Source organism: Hemitrygon akajei, chromosome 11 (assembly GCF_048418815.1).
Source record: "Hemitrygon akajei chromosome 11, sHemAka1.3, whole genome shotgun sequence".
Classification (NCBI taxonomy): Eukaryota; Metazoa; Chordata; class Chondrichthyes; order Myliobatiformes; family Dasyatidae; genus Hemitrygon; species Hemitrygon akajei.
The window spans coordinates 163,443,666-163,458,204 of record NC_133134.1 but is presented as its reverse complement, the minus strand read 5'-3'; the positions used below and the strand labels follow the sequence as shown (position 1 = coordinate 163,458,204).

General features: G+C 41.1%; 1 protein-coding gene across 1 annotated transcript in view; it reads right to left on the bottom strand.

Annotated features, from left to right (window-relative positions):
* The window catches only part of tbc1d20 (TBC1 domain family, member 20), a 63,867-nt gene extending 49,328 nt beyond the window's left edge, over window positions 1–14,539 (bottom strand). Inside the window, exons 1-2 of the mRNA XM_073062140.1 lie at window positions 14,225–14,539; window positions 8,682–8,867 (exon numbers count right to left, since the gene is read on the bottom strand). Of these exons, the coding sequence (XP_072918241.1) occupies window positions 8,682–8,867; window positions 14,225–14,276 (238 nt within the window). The 5' untranslated portion in view covers window positions 14,277–14,539. The remainder of the gene's footprint in view (window positions 1–8,681; window positions 8,868–14,224) is intronic.

Here is a 14,539-nt window from a genome sequence, read left to right as displayed (position 1 = left end):
GGCTCCATTCCCCTGTTTACCCTGTATACCTCAGATTTTAGATACAACACTGAGTCATGTTATTTGAGTGTAGTTGGGTGTATAAAGGGAGGACAGGAGGATGAATATGGGGCCCTGTTGGAGGACTTTGTCAAATGGTGCAAGCTGAATCATCTGCAGCTCAACATCAGTAAGACAAAGGAGCTGGTGATGGTCTTTAGGAAGGTCAAGTCTGCATTGCTCCCTATTACTATGGATAGTGAGGACCTACAAGTACCTGGGGATGCACCTGATTGACAGACTTGAGTGGAGCACCAACACAAAGGCTGTATACAAGAAGTGCCAGAGTCACCTCTTCTATGTAGTGGTGTACTGGGGCAATGGCATCAACACAGGTGGTGCCAACAGGCTCAATAAACTGATTAGAAAGGCTGGCTCTGTTATAGAAGTCAAACTGGACATACTGGAGGCTGTGGTAGAATAAAGGACCCTCCAGAAAATCCTGGTCATTCTGGACAATGTTTCTCAGCCTCTGCATGCCACCTTGGCTGAACAGAGGAGCACTTTTAGTAATAGACTAAGACAACTGTGCTGCTCCAAAGAGTGCTATATGAGATCATTCTTACCCTCAGCCATTAAACTCTGTAATGAGTCAGCCTCGAGCTGGGGAAGTGATGATCCCCTCTTGTTAGATTGTTATTAACTTCTCTTTAAGCTCCGTTTACCACATCCCACTATTGCAGACATCTTGTGCAATACTACCAACACTTCTGGAAGGTGTGAATGTGCACCCATTACTGTATGATATTATGGTAATTCTTGCACTACCATCTTATCAGTACGAACTTGTATATCTTTGACCTGTAAATATTGTACATCTTATTTAGGTAACTTTTTTTCTTTCTTACTTTTCTTCTAATATTTGTGCACTTGTAATACTACTGTGACACTATAATTTCCTTTGAGATCAATAAAGTAAATATCTATCTATCTAATGCAGAAGTGTGAGGTGTTGCACTTTGGGAGGACAAAACAGGGTAAGACTTACATAGTGAACTGTGGGGTAAGAAGGTGTGCAGTAAAACAAAGGAAGCTGGGAATTCAGATCCATAATTCCTCGATAATGGCATCACAGGTAGATAGAGTTAAAAAGAAAGTTTTTTAACATTGGCATTCATAAATTACGGCACGAGTATAGGAGTTGGGATGATAAGTTGAAGCTGTCTAAGATGTTGGTGAGGCCAAATTTAGAGTACTGTTTGTATTTCTGATCAGCTACCTAAAGATATCAATAAAACTGAACTAAGACAATTTATATGTTGTCAGGACTTGAGAATCTGAGCTACAGGGACAAGATGAATAAATTAGCACTTTATTCCCTGGAGCACAGGAGAAAGAAGGGAGATATTATGAGGGGTATAGATGGGTGAATGCATGCAGGCTTCCCCCCCCCCCCCCCCCCCAAGTTTGGATGAGAGTACAACTAGAGATCATATGCCAAGGGTAAAAGGAGAAATATTTAATGGGAATTTGAGGAGGATCTTCTTCACTCGGAGGTGGTACGAATGTGGAACAATCTGCTAACAGAAGTATTAGGTCCAGGTTCAGTTGTAACATTTGAGAAGTTAAATAAATACATGGATGGAGGCATATGGAGGACTTTGCTCTGGGTGCAGGTAGATGAGACTAGACAGAAAACCAGCTGGCATGGACTGTATTCTTCAAAGGGCCTATGTCTGCGCTGTAGTGCTGTATGACTTGTTCAGGGAGTTTGCGAAGAAATGACAGAATAAAGTATTACAGCTGAAATGATATCTGATTCTTCACTGAGAAAACGTACCATGCAGCTCAGAAAAAAGATGTAAAATTCAAAGCAGAGTCAGATACTATGCATTAATTGTACATTTGCAGAGAATGACTAACACCACAGGAGTGTGGCTAATTCAATGGACTAATAACTATGTTCCTTTGTCAACACCTCTCACCCTGATAGCAAGCAGATATTAATAACTTTTAAACATAGCAAAATGGCCTATTGTGCCAAAAATCAACATTGAGCCACATCCAGAGATACAAGGACAGAGGACAGAGAGGTGGTGAAAAATGTTTAGTTTATTTATTTAGAGATAAAGAATAAGGCCTTCTGGCCCTTTGAGCCATGCTGCCCAGCAACCCCCCCCCCCCCCCAAAATTTTTTAACCCCAGCCTAATCACGGAGCACTTTATAAGGACCAATTAACCTACGTACCGAGTCCCCTCCTTTACTCCCTGCATACTCATGATTGTATCGCCATCCACAGCCATGACACTACATTGATTGGCCTTATCTCAAACAATAATAAGGTGTCCTATAGGGGAAGAAGTCATCTCTCTGACACTGTGGTGTCAAGAAAACAACCTCTCCCTCAATGTCACAAAAACAAAGGAGCTGGTTGTGGATTATGGGAGGAATGGAGACAGGCTAACCCCTAGTGACATCAATAGATCTGGGATTGAAAGGGTAAACAGCTTTAAGTTCTTTGGCATCCACATCACTGAGGACCTCACATGGTCTGTACACACCAGTGTGTGGTGAAAAAGGCACCTCAGACTGTTGAGGAAGTTTGGTATAGGCCCCCAAATCCCAAGAACTTTCTACAGGGGCACAATTGAGATCATCCTGACTGGCTGCATCACTGCCTGGTATGGGAACTATACAGAGCATCTGTAGTTGTGAACTTCCCATGATTCAGGACATTTACATGGACAGGTGTATAAAAAGGGCCTGTAGGATCATCGGGGACCCAAGTCACCCCAGCCACAGTCTATTCCAGCTGCTACCATCCGGGAAGCGGTACCACAGCATAAAACCCAGGACCAACAGGCTCCGGGACAGCTTCTTCCACCAGGCCATCAGACTGATGAACTCACACTGACTTGAGTGTACACTATATTACACTGACTGTTCTATTTACTATAAATTAATATAAATTACTATGATTGCATATTTAGATGGAGATGTAACATAAAGATTTTTACTCCTCATGTATGTGAAGGAGGTAAGAAACAAAGTTATTTCAATTCAGTTACTAATTAGTACATCTTTGGACTGCGGGAGGAAACCAAAGCACCCTGAGAAAAACTATGCATTCTACAGGGAGAACGTACAAACTCCTTACATGGGACACCAGGATTGAGCTCATAACTCCAATGCCCTGAGCTGATATTGCACTAGCTGATATGCTACTTTGGTGCTCTCCTTTTCCTTTAAAGTAGGACAAAAAGAGCAATATTGCTTAAGGAAGGAATTCCAAAGATTAAGGCCGAGATAGTCCAAAGCTGGGCTGCCAGTGGTGAGAAGGAAGAAAAATGGACAGGCAAAAAGGACCAGAAAAGGAGAACGGTAAAGGTTCATGAGGCTAAAGGAGGTTTATAGGAAATACAGAAAAATATTAAAAGCATATACAAGAATTTTACAAAGAAGTTCATGCTGAATCAAGGACTAAGATCACCAAGGGATTCTGGGGTAATAGATGAACAGGACAGTCTGACTTTGAATATGGGAAACATAACTTTGGACAAGAACTTATGGAGGATGGAAAATAGAAATCAGATCAGAATCACCTCAGCTTAAGCTCTCCCTTAGCACTGCTCCAGCCTTGATCTGGCACGTTCTCAGGAGGTGCCAGTGACTGGGGTCTGCCAATGCCCAGCTTTTCCCATGTTAGCATGGATACATGGAAAAAAACAGATCCCTTTCATTTGGTTACAGGGAAATGTCATAATAATTGCTGCTAGGACCACAGATATTTACTATCTATGCCAATGTGTTAGATGAAAATCTCTGGGCTTCATCATCTTGTGGACTTATGAGTTCCTGAGATCCTGAGAGTGGAGCTTAGCTCCTGGTAAGGTCACCCATGGAGGTATGGTCAAGTGAGAGGTTTCAGACAAAGAGCGATGGAACCAACACCTCAACAGTGGAGCTGGCAGAAGATGATGATACACCACAATCACAGTGAAGGCGGAGGAAGTTTGCAGCAGTAAAGGATTCCCAGTCGTCTTGCAATCCATATCACTAGAGCCTGACACCGATCTGTCAAGGACTGTGTGGTGACTGCCCATGCATTAGACTCCCTACATTAAACAAGGTCTCGCACAAGCGTTCTCCATTAAGGGAATCCACCTTAAAGATAACCTCTTAGGGTAACATCATGCTTGACTTGAGTGACCGCACTACTAGATGGAGTGCCAAGATTAACAAATGCAAATTTGCTGCAGTACGTAGTTAAGTAGGAAAGCAAGCTACAAGGACACAATCTGTCTGCATTGAGAAGAAAGAAAGGGAGGGTGAGAAGATAGTAAATATAGTACAATAATGGAGGTTACTTATTTTGGAAGGAAAAACAAAGGTAAGTTTTCAATAGTCTATTAAATGTTGGAGTACCAAAGGATTTGGCTTCAGGAGATCCACAAAGTTTGCAAGGAGAGCAAGCAATTATGAAGGCAAATGATATTAAAATAGACTTCATGGTATGGCTACTGGTGGTTGAAGAGCAAGACAAAAATCTTGCTACAAAAATCTATAAGAGGTTACTTTTGTAGTTGGTCATATTTGACAAAGGTGAGAAGAAATGCCTTCAGTCAGTGGCACCGTTTCCTCTAAGCTACATGGCTGTGTGGCCACACAGTAACTGAAATAGTCCTACACACATAGCCTTTGTTCCAGCTGCGTGGCAATTTTCTTTTATATAGTGTTAATATTATTTTGACATTATATTCATATAATTTTGAAATATATCTTAATATAATTGTGAAATACCCTGTAATTAATGTTAATTAATATAATCCATAAATGTTCAAAATAAACATACCACAACCTTTACGTTGAAATATTTTAGAGCTTAAAGAACTTACATTGTCTGTGTTTCAAGTTACAACTCTTATAAATTGTAACAATAAACACAGAATGGAAGTTAGTAGTTCATTAGAAACTGCTGGCACGCTGAACACTAATGCCATCTAATCAAAATATTTTACTTTTGCCATTTTACCCAGTTGTTTTTACTACCTGACATTATTTATTTGTGTTGTGAGTTGTAGTTTGTGTTTGTTTGACGTGCATAATACAAAAAAAAATTTAAAGTACTGCACAGTTTTCAGGCCGTGTAAAAACTTCCTGCTGAGAGCATTGGCTGGTCCATGTAGCTGTAAAAAAAAAATTAAGAGGGAACGTTGGTCAGAGGGTTAGGAATCCTAAGCAGTCTCTACCCCAAATACTGTAAGCTCAGTGGCCAAACATATTCTAGGTGAAAATAAAGCAACCAGGAGATCTGAGTGTTAATGGGATCAGGAAGAAAAATTAAGTTTATATCTTGTATCAGCCATGATTTTAAGACCATAAGAAAAAAAAAGAGCAGAGCTACAGTGTCTATAAAAAGTATCTTGGAAGATTTCAAGTTTTATTATTTTATAACATCGAATTACAAATATAAAACACAAAATAATTGATTGCATAAGTATTCAACCCCTCTCCTTAATATGACACACCAAATCATCACTGGTGCAACCAAATGGTTTTAGAAGTCACATAATCAGTTAAATGGTGTTCTGCTTTTGGAGACCCACCTGCAGTCAAGGTATTTCAATTGACTGTAGTAAAAATCTGGAAGGTCCAGCTGCTGGTGAGTCAGTATCCTGGCAAAAACTACACCACGAAGACAAAAGAACATTCCAAGCAAAGCCACAAAAGCTTATTGAAAAACACGTCAGGAGAATCATCAAGAAATGGAAAGAATATGGCACAGTTGTAAATATGCCTAGATCAGGGCATCCTCAAAAACTGAGGGACCTTGCAAGAAGGGAATTAATGAGGGAGGCCACTAAGAGACCCATGACAACTCTGGAGGAGTTACAAGCTTCAGTGGCTGAGATGGGAGAGACTGTGCATTCAACTGCTGCCCGGGTGCTTCACCAGTCGCAGTTTTATGGGAGAGTGGCAAAGAAAAAGCCACTGTTGAAAAAAAACCTCTCTTGGAATCACGGCTAGAGTTTGTCAGAGGGCATGTGGGAAACTCTGAAGTCAGCTGGAAGGTGGTTCTATGGTCTGATGAAACCAAAATTGAGCTTTTTGGCCATCAGGCTAAACACTATATTTGATATAAGCCAATACTACACATCATCAAAAAACACACTATCCCTACCGTGAAGCAGGGTACTGGCTGAATCATGCTGTGAGGATGTTTCACTGCAGCAGGCCCTGGAAGGCTTGTGAAGGTAGAGGGTAAAATGAATGCAGCAAAATACAGGGAAATCCTGGAGGAAAACCTGATGCAGTCTGCAAGAGAACTGCAACTTGGGAGAAGATTTGTTTCCACCAAGACAATGACCCCCAAGGTCAAAGTCAAAGCTTAAAAACAAAGTTAATGTCCTGGAGTGGCCAAATCAGAGTCCAGACCTCAATGCAAATGAGAATTTCTGGTTGGACTTGAAAAGGGGTGTTTACTCACAATCCCCATGCAATCCAATAGAACTTGAGGAGTTTTGTAAAGAAGAATGAGGAAAAATTGCAGTGCCCAGATGTGCAAAGCAGATAGACACCTATCCAAACAGACCCAAGGCTGTAATTGATGCCAAAAGTTCATCTAAATACCGACTTCAAGGGGGTGAATACTTATGAAATCAATTGTTATAAAACAATAGAACATAAAAACTTGCAAGGGGGATGAATAATTTTTATAGGCACTGTAGGCCATTTGGTCTAATGAGTCTGCTTCACCATTCGATCGTGGTTGATTTATTATCCCTCTCAACCCCATTTGTCTTGCCTTCTCCCATAACTTTTCATATCCTTACGAATCAAAAACCTATCGACCTTAGTTTTAAATATATCAAATGATTACCTACCCACAGCCATCCATGGCAATGAATTCCACAGATTTACCACCCTCTGGCTAAATAAATTATTCCTCATTTCTGTTCTAAAGGAATGTTCTTGTATGCTCTGGTCTTTGACTCCCCCACTACTGGAAATATCCTCTTCACATACAGTTCATCTCGGCCTTTCAACATTTGATAGAGTTCAATGAGATTGTCCCCTCATTGTTCTAAGCTCCAGTGAGTACAGACCTAGAGCCATCAAAACCTCCTCAAACATCAACCTTTTCATTCCTGGGATGACTCTCATTAATCTCCTTTGGACCCTCTCCAATGGCAGCACATCTTTTCTTAGATACGAGGCTCAAAATACTCCAAGTGAGGTCTGACTAATGCCTTATTATACCTCAGTATTACATCCTTGCTATTATGGATATTACATGGATATTGCATCTTAGTCGTCTACATGATACGCAAGCCAGGGCACTATTATATGGAGAGCAAGCTGTTGCCCATGCAGCAAGCCCCCTCTCCACACAGCTGATGAATCCAAAATACAACAGAGATCGATACAGCAGTGTCGCTGAAGTTGCCAATCAGCACTGAACTCAATGTTTGATTGCCTTTGGGACTCCAGCTGCAGGTTTTTCTTTATGCCTGAAATCTCCCCTATGAGTGGCTATAGCCATAAGGCAGAAGTTTGAGATTGAGTTTTCCTTCTCCTAGATGAGCTACCAACCATGGCGGACGAGCCCCATTTGCCCAATCTCTGGTCCATAAAAATGGTCTAGCCAGGCTTAGTAGCCAAGTCACATGTGAAGGCTAGGAGCTGGACTTGGTTGTCTGAGGCTATTTGAGATGCACACCATTGGGAGCTTTTAATAGGTAGTAGCAGTTTTTTCCTGGCTATGACAACCTTCATAAACCAATTATATTCTAGTCCTCTCCAGAATGAATGCATTTGCTTTCCTTATGTTGGAATAAGCTCAAGAGACCCAAGTTTACTCCTGCTCCTCTTCTGAAACTCTGTAAGATGATATTAATAGTGATTTTATTAAGAACTATGGACTACTCTTGCCAATCTCCTATGTTGAAACTTTATAAAGCACTGAGGCCTCATTTGGAGTATTGTGAGTAGTTTGGGCCCCTTATCTTAGAAAGGATTGGCAAGGGCAATTTCTAGGACTTTGACCCAGAGACGATGAAGGAATGTGAGATATTAAAATGCTGTGCAATTTGGAGGCAACACCATGTATGTGTTGAGGTGCTGTTGTTGATCTTGGGTTTCCAGCTGGTGACAGTTTGTACTTGGAAGGTGCTCTCTAAAGAGTCAATGAGTTACTGGAGAGGGTTCAAGGAAGGCTGACGAAAATGATTCCAGTATTGAATGGCTTGTCATATGAAGACTGTGATGGCTCTGGGCCTGTATTCAATAGAATTCAGAAGCATCAGGGGTGATGCCATCGAAACTTATCGAATGGTGAAAGGCCTTAATAGAGTGGATGTGGAGAGGATGTTTCCTGTGGTGGGAGAGTTTAAGGCCAGAGGACACAGCCTCATAACAAAGGGGTGTCCTTTTACCACAGAGATGAGGAGGAATTTCTTTAGCCAGAGAGTGGAATTCTTTCCCACAGATGGCTGTGGAGGCCAAGTCTTATGTATATTGAAGGCAGAGGTTGATAGATTCTAGTTTAGTCATGGCACGAAGGGATACAGGGAGAAGGCAGGAGACTAGGGCTGATAGAAAAATTGGATCAGACATGATAAAATGGCCTAATTCTGCTTCCATATCTTATGGTCTTACGTTACGCAAATATTTCAACTACGCATCTCAGTAGAGGAGTTACCTGGTTTCGGGCGTAGATCACACGTGCTTACGTTAAGGAGTTTTGGCCACACTTTGCAGCGGATTTCATCTGTCAGGAGACCACCTTCACTGATTGCCATTCTCCGCAGTGCAGCCACATCCACTGGAGTGCTGTTCAAGGCCTGCAAGATTTCTGCTGCCTTTTTCTTTTTCTTTGATTCATTGTCTGATGGGAAATACAAATAAAAATTCAACATTAACTGTTCATAGAGGAGGGTTAGGGAATTCTTGTGGGTGTGTACATAGGTAGTTAGTTAGTGGCCTTGTGCTTTTGAGTTGAGACAATAAAGGTTACTTGTCAGTAAATACAGATTCTCCCTGTGCCTCTCTGAGGGACGATTCTTATAACAACATTAATAAGTAATTTGGGAAATGAGTGTAAGATTGAACAAACTGGCATACAGAATACATAAACCAGCAAACAATTCATTATCACAGAGGATTTTGATGATTCCACAATAATTACATTCAAGTGAAATACAAATCGGGGTACTGTTTCAGCAAAATTAACAAATCTGTACAATTCATTTTTCTCCTGATCTTCAACACACAACTTTCAACTAGGTTTTATTGATACTCAACCAATAAGTCAAAACCCAAAAGATGAGAGTAATTTCAAGTACTTGTTACAGCCAATAGATATCAACCATATGCTCTTATGTGTCATTCTGAAACAAACAACATTGTGGATGGAATTCTAGACCCCCAATTTGGCAACCTTCTGCATTTACAAACTGGCAAACAAATAAAAATATATATTTTGTCGCAATGTAAATAGCAGATACAAGACCATAAGACACGGAGCAGAACTGGCCATTTGGCCATTGAGACTGCTCCACCATTCCATCACAGCTGGCTGGCTCATTTACTTATTGAGATATAGCACAGAATAGGTCCTTCTGGCCCTTCAAGTTGTACAACCCAGCAACCCTGATTTAACCCTAGCCTAATCACTGGACAATTTTCAAAGACCAATTAACCTACAAACCAGTACATCTTTGGACTTTGTGAGGAAACTGGAGCACCCCGAAGAAACCCAAGCAGTCACGGGAAAACGTACAATTGACTTGCAGATTTATTATCCCTCTCAGTCCCATTTTTCTGCCTTCTCCCTACAACACTTGACATCCCTACTAATCAAGAACCTATCTACCTCCACTTTAAATACAGTGAATTCTGGGTAATTAAGCCATTGGTTGATTGGAGCAGCTGCTTATTTGGGACAACTCTTAAAGAACAAAAACTAATCAAGAATATTGCTGGGATTTCTTTTGTTTATTTGGGACACTATGCTGCTTAATTGGAACAGAAGACTGTTGCCAAAGAGGTTTTAGCTAGTGTCAGTCACATGCAATTGTGTGGCCTTTAGACGCTACGCCAAGCTTAAACGAGTAGACAAATTTTAAATAGCATCAGTTGTTTATGTTCAAAAAGCAGTGATTATTATCACCGACAGTTGGCAAGATTTGCTCACTGCAGTTTCAAGCATTCAGGCTCGGAGATGTCAGTAACAGCTGAGAATGAATATGAAACATTTCACTACTTCAACAAGTTAAAAGTTATGAAGAATTTGAAGGTATCAACAATCATCTTGAATGTTACAATGAAACTGAAGATTTGGAGGATGCAATCGTTAACAGTTCATTATCTACACTAGGTGTCTGCACTGGCTTTGTTCATTGCATACACTGAATTCCTTTGTCTCTAACTATTAAGAACTAATACATAGTTTTATAGTACTATAGTAGTATTGATGGTGTTAGAATTTGTTCTGTATTGTATTTAAATACAAAATTTATTACTCAGTTTGTCTTTATTATACTTACAACTATTTCCATGAAACTTCAGCTAATTGTGCTAAAATGTACGGTGTCCCAATTAATGGGAATCCACTCTATACCCAATGACTTGGCCTCCACAGCTGTCTGTGGCAAAGAATTCCAGAGATTTAGCACCTTCTGGCTAAAGAAATTCCCCTCCACATCCACGCTATCCACTCTTTCAATATTCAATAGGTTTCAATGAAATCCCCCCACCATTCCTTTAAACTCCAGCAACATGGCAAAAGTATTTAAATATGTTTAATTTAAAATAGAAATAGAGTATGACATGTGCATGAAACAGTAAATGCTTCTGTGAATTTTCAAGTATGTTAAAATAGTTGGCCTCCAAGAGGACTACAATCTTGTCGTACGGTTTGGATGATCTGGGGAGTTATGATGGCTGGGCTTTGTGCTTTGGTCCTCCAGGTTTGGGGTTCAACTCAAGGCTAACAACCCTGACTGGTAACAATTTTGTTTTGACAATTATTGCAATGAAGATTCCTTCTATGTGACCAAAGAGAGGCAGAGATGGAGGATGTTCACTGCTGGCCTAAACGCCAGCAGCACAACAGGAAATTAATAATAATGAAATGGTTGAGATAAATCTGCTACATTAATAAAGCTGGTTTATCAGTCTTAAATTCATTAAGAAATATTTTAATTGCAATTTTAATATTTGAAACAGTGCTCTAAAGCATTGATCAACTGAGCAATTCCCCAGACTGAAAGTTTTAAATGCTAGGTACAGTGCTGGTGGGAAGCTAATGGCAACTTAATTCCAAGCCATCTGGCTACCCACACACATCATCTAGGCTGAGGTACAGCAGTATAATTTCACAAACTAGATTTAACTTGAGACAGCAAGCAACAAAGAGTAAACCAGAAAATAAGCCAGCAAGTTGTGCTTTATATAGTCCTGTACAAATACTCTTGTACTTAGTGTCACTTTATGCACATACACACAGTCTATGCTATCAGTTCAAGTTTACTGTCATTCAACTACACATGTACGCCGCCAAACAAAACAACATTTCTCCGGACCAAGGTGCACAGCACAATACATACAACTCACATACTTAACACAAAGTAATATTACAACAAATAAATGAACAAATAATAAGGTTCACAAGCTAAAAAGTTAACAGTATAATGCAACTAGTGCTTCATGCTTGATGAGATGTGGATGGTTCATTATGAGTTCAGTAGCCTGGGAAAAGAAGCTGTTCCATTCCTAACAGACCTTATCTTAATGTTACAGTAGCTCCTGCCTAATGGTAGGTGGTCAATGAGATTCTAGCATGAATGGTTGGGATCACTGACAATGCTAAAGGTCCTGCACACTAAGTGCTCCTAATAAATATCTCCAATGGGTGGAAGAGAGTCCCCAGTGATCCTCTCAGCAGTCCTTGCAATCTTCTATACGGCATTGTGGTCTGATGCCTTGCAATTCCTGTACCAGATGTTGATGCAGCTGGTCAGGACTCTCTGTAAAAATTGAGGGTGGGGGAAAGGGAACCTCAACTTGCCTCAATGTCCTCAGGAAGTGGAGACACTTAAAAGTGGATTTAAGCTAATCTTATGTATTTATATTTATTGTGTTCTTTATACTTAACAGGCCTTTTTATGCTGCACCAGATCTGGAGTAATAATCATTTTGTTCTCCTTTACATGTGTGTATTAATGAATGACAATAAACAATCTTTAATTCCAGAGTCTAAAAGGGAGTTGATACAATCTAGTCACCAAGTAGAACTAAGTTATATAGATAGAAATTTTAAAACAAAGCAACAGAACAGACACGCTAGTTCACAATGTTGCTTGAAGCATTTGTACTTGAGGAATCAAACAAATAAAAAAAAGTAAACTCAAATTCAGAATGGAATTCCCTTGGGGAATCTAATTCCTCTGTATTGATCACTAACGTTGGCTACTCTTTTCACACGGATGCTGCCTGACCTGCTGAATTCTTCCAGCGTTGTGTACGTATTCTTTGATCCACAGCATCTGCAGTTGTATTTTTGTGGAATGATGGCTTTCATTTCTAGAGGGATTGAATTCAAGAGCAGGGAGGTCATGCTTCAACTATTCAGGGTACTGGTGAGGCCACACCTGGCGTACTGTGTGCAGTTCTGGTCTCCGTACTTGAGGAAGTATATACTGGCTTTGGAGGCAGTGCGAAGGAGGTTCACCAGGTTGATTCCGGGGATGAAGGGGTTAACCTATGAGGAGAGATTGAGTCGCCTGGGACTATACTCTCCGAAGTTCAGAAGAATGAGGGGATCTTATTGAAACATACAAAATTTTGAAAGGGATAGATAAGATAGAAGTAGGAAAGTTGTTTCCATTGGTAGGTGAGACTAGAACTAGGGGACATTGCCTCAAGATTGAAGAGAGAAAATTTAGGATAGAGATGAGGAGAAACTTGTTTTTCCCAGAGAGTGGTGAATCTGTGGAATTCTCTGCCCAGGGAAGCAGTTGAGGCTTCCTCACTAAATATATTTAAGAAACAGTTAAATAGGTTTTTACATAGTAGGGGAATTAAGGGTTATGGGGAAAAGGCAGGTAGATGGAGCTGAGTTTAAGGACAGATCAGCCATGATCTTATTGAATGGCGGGGCAGGCTTGATGGGCCGCATGGCCTACTCTTGCTCCTATTTCTTATGTTCTTATGAGCCCTTTCAAACCCTTGCTTACCAATTAACTTCAGCCGATATTTCATTCATCTCTTCTACATCATCCCTACTCCATGCAAGTAAACTTAAAAGATTTTTACCGATCTAAAAATGTTATGATTCTCCGAGATACTTCAATCTCACGCGTTAATGAACTTGAAGTAGGCTTGCGCACGTAAAAAGAACCTTCTTTTCTTTCGAAGCGTACTTCAGTGATAATGTTCAGACAAAACAAGCCAACAGAATCCGAAGGGGAAAAAATAAACGATGAACACACTGGCTGCGTGATGCTGAGTCACTTAAAGCAGGAATCTCCCGTCTTGTACATTCGCCAATCCCTGCAAGAATTCTTACTCCTGTTTAGTAATCCCAGGTCGCAAAATATAACTGTTATGAATGGTAGAGTCATACGACCATTAATCATTCTTATGCTGGCGTGTTACAAATGTGCAGATGACTATTTTGGAGAGATGCCTTGGGACTGAGGAAAGACAGAGGAACTATGAAGAGGGGTGGTAGTAAGATAGTTTACAAAACAATCACCCCTTCTGCGTAACAAAACCAAGATTAACAATCATACAGCTGTACAAATCCTACAATCATTACATGCAGAGTGCACAGACAAAAGTTTTGAAACAATTCTTAGTAAGTTAGCAGAGTTTAAACAGACAATCGGTCAGTTGTTTCGCTGCAAACAGCAGTCCCGTCGTTCCATACGACCTAACCCCGATTGCCAACTAGTCCCGCCCTCTTTCCCCATGAAGCCGATGGCCACCATAGGTCTGCTTTCCGAAGCGCCCTCTGTTATTGGTGCAGCGCCGCCGTCCATCACGGCGGGGGGCGGGGGGGGGGTCTGATCAAGCTCGGGTGACACGGCAAGAGAGGACCAACTCCCCTCCTCTTAAAAAAATCACGGAACGTCGAAAGCCGAGTTCAAAGAGCGACAGAAACGCGAGTATAATTTTACTTGATGTGACACGCTATTAGTAAAGTGAGCTGCCAATTCCCGTCATTTTAAAATTCCGTACCGAGTTTTCCGATGCCGTTTATCGAGGTGCTCCGAGATTTCTTCAGATACATTGGCGCAGCTGATCGCGGGGCATCTTAAAAGGCGGCCGGGAGCAGTTTACGGCTCAAAGGGGAGGAATCCGCATCATTGTCGGCGCTCAGGTGAATTTCGGTTAGGTTGGGATTTCTGTTTAAAAAAAACAGTCGGCCGGCGCGCGTGCGCACGCACGTTCCGCGGCTTTTGCGTCACCCCGCCATGGCAACCGGAACGTCACCGGAGGAGGTAGGGGCGGGCCCCAGGCGTCATCACGCTGGTCAACAAAGCGACGTCTGTT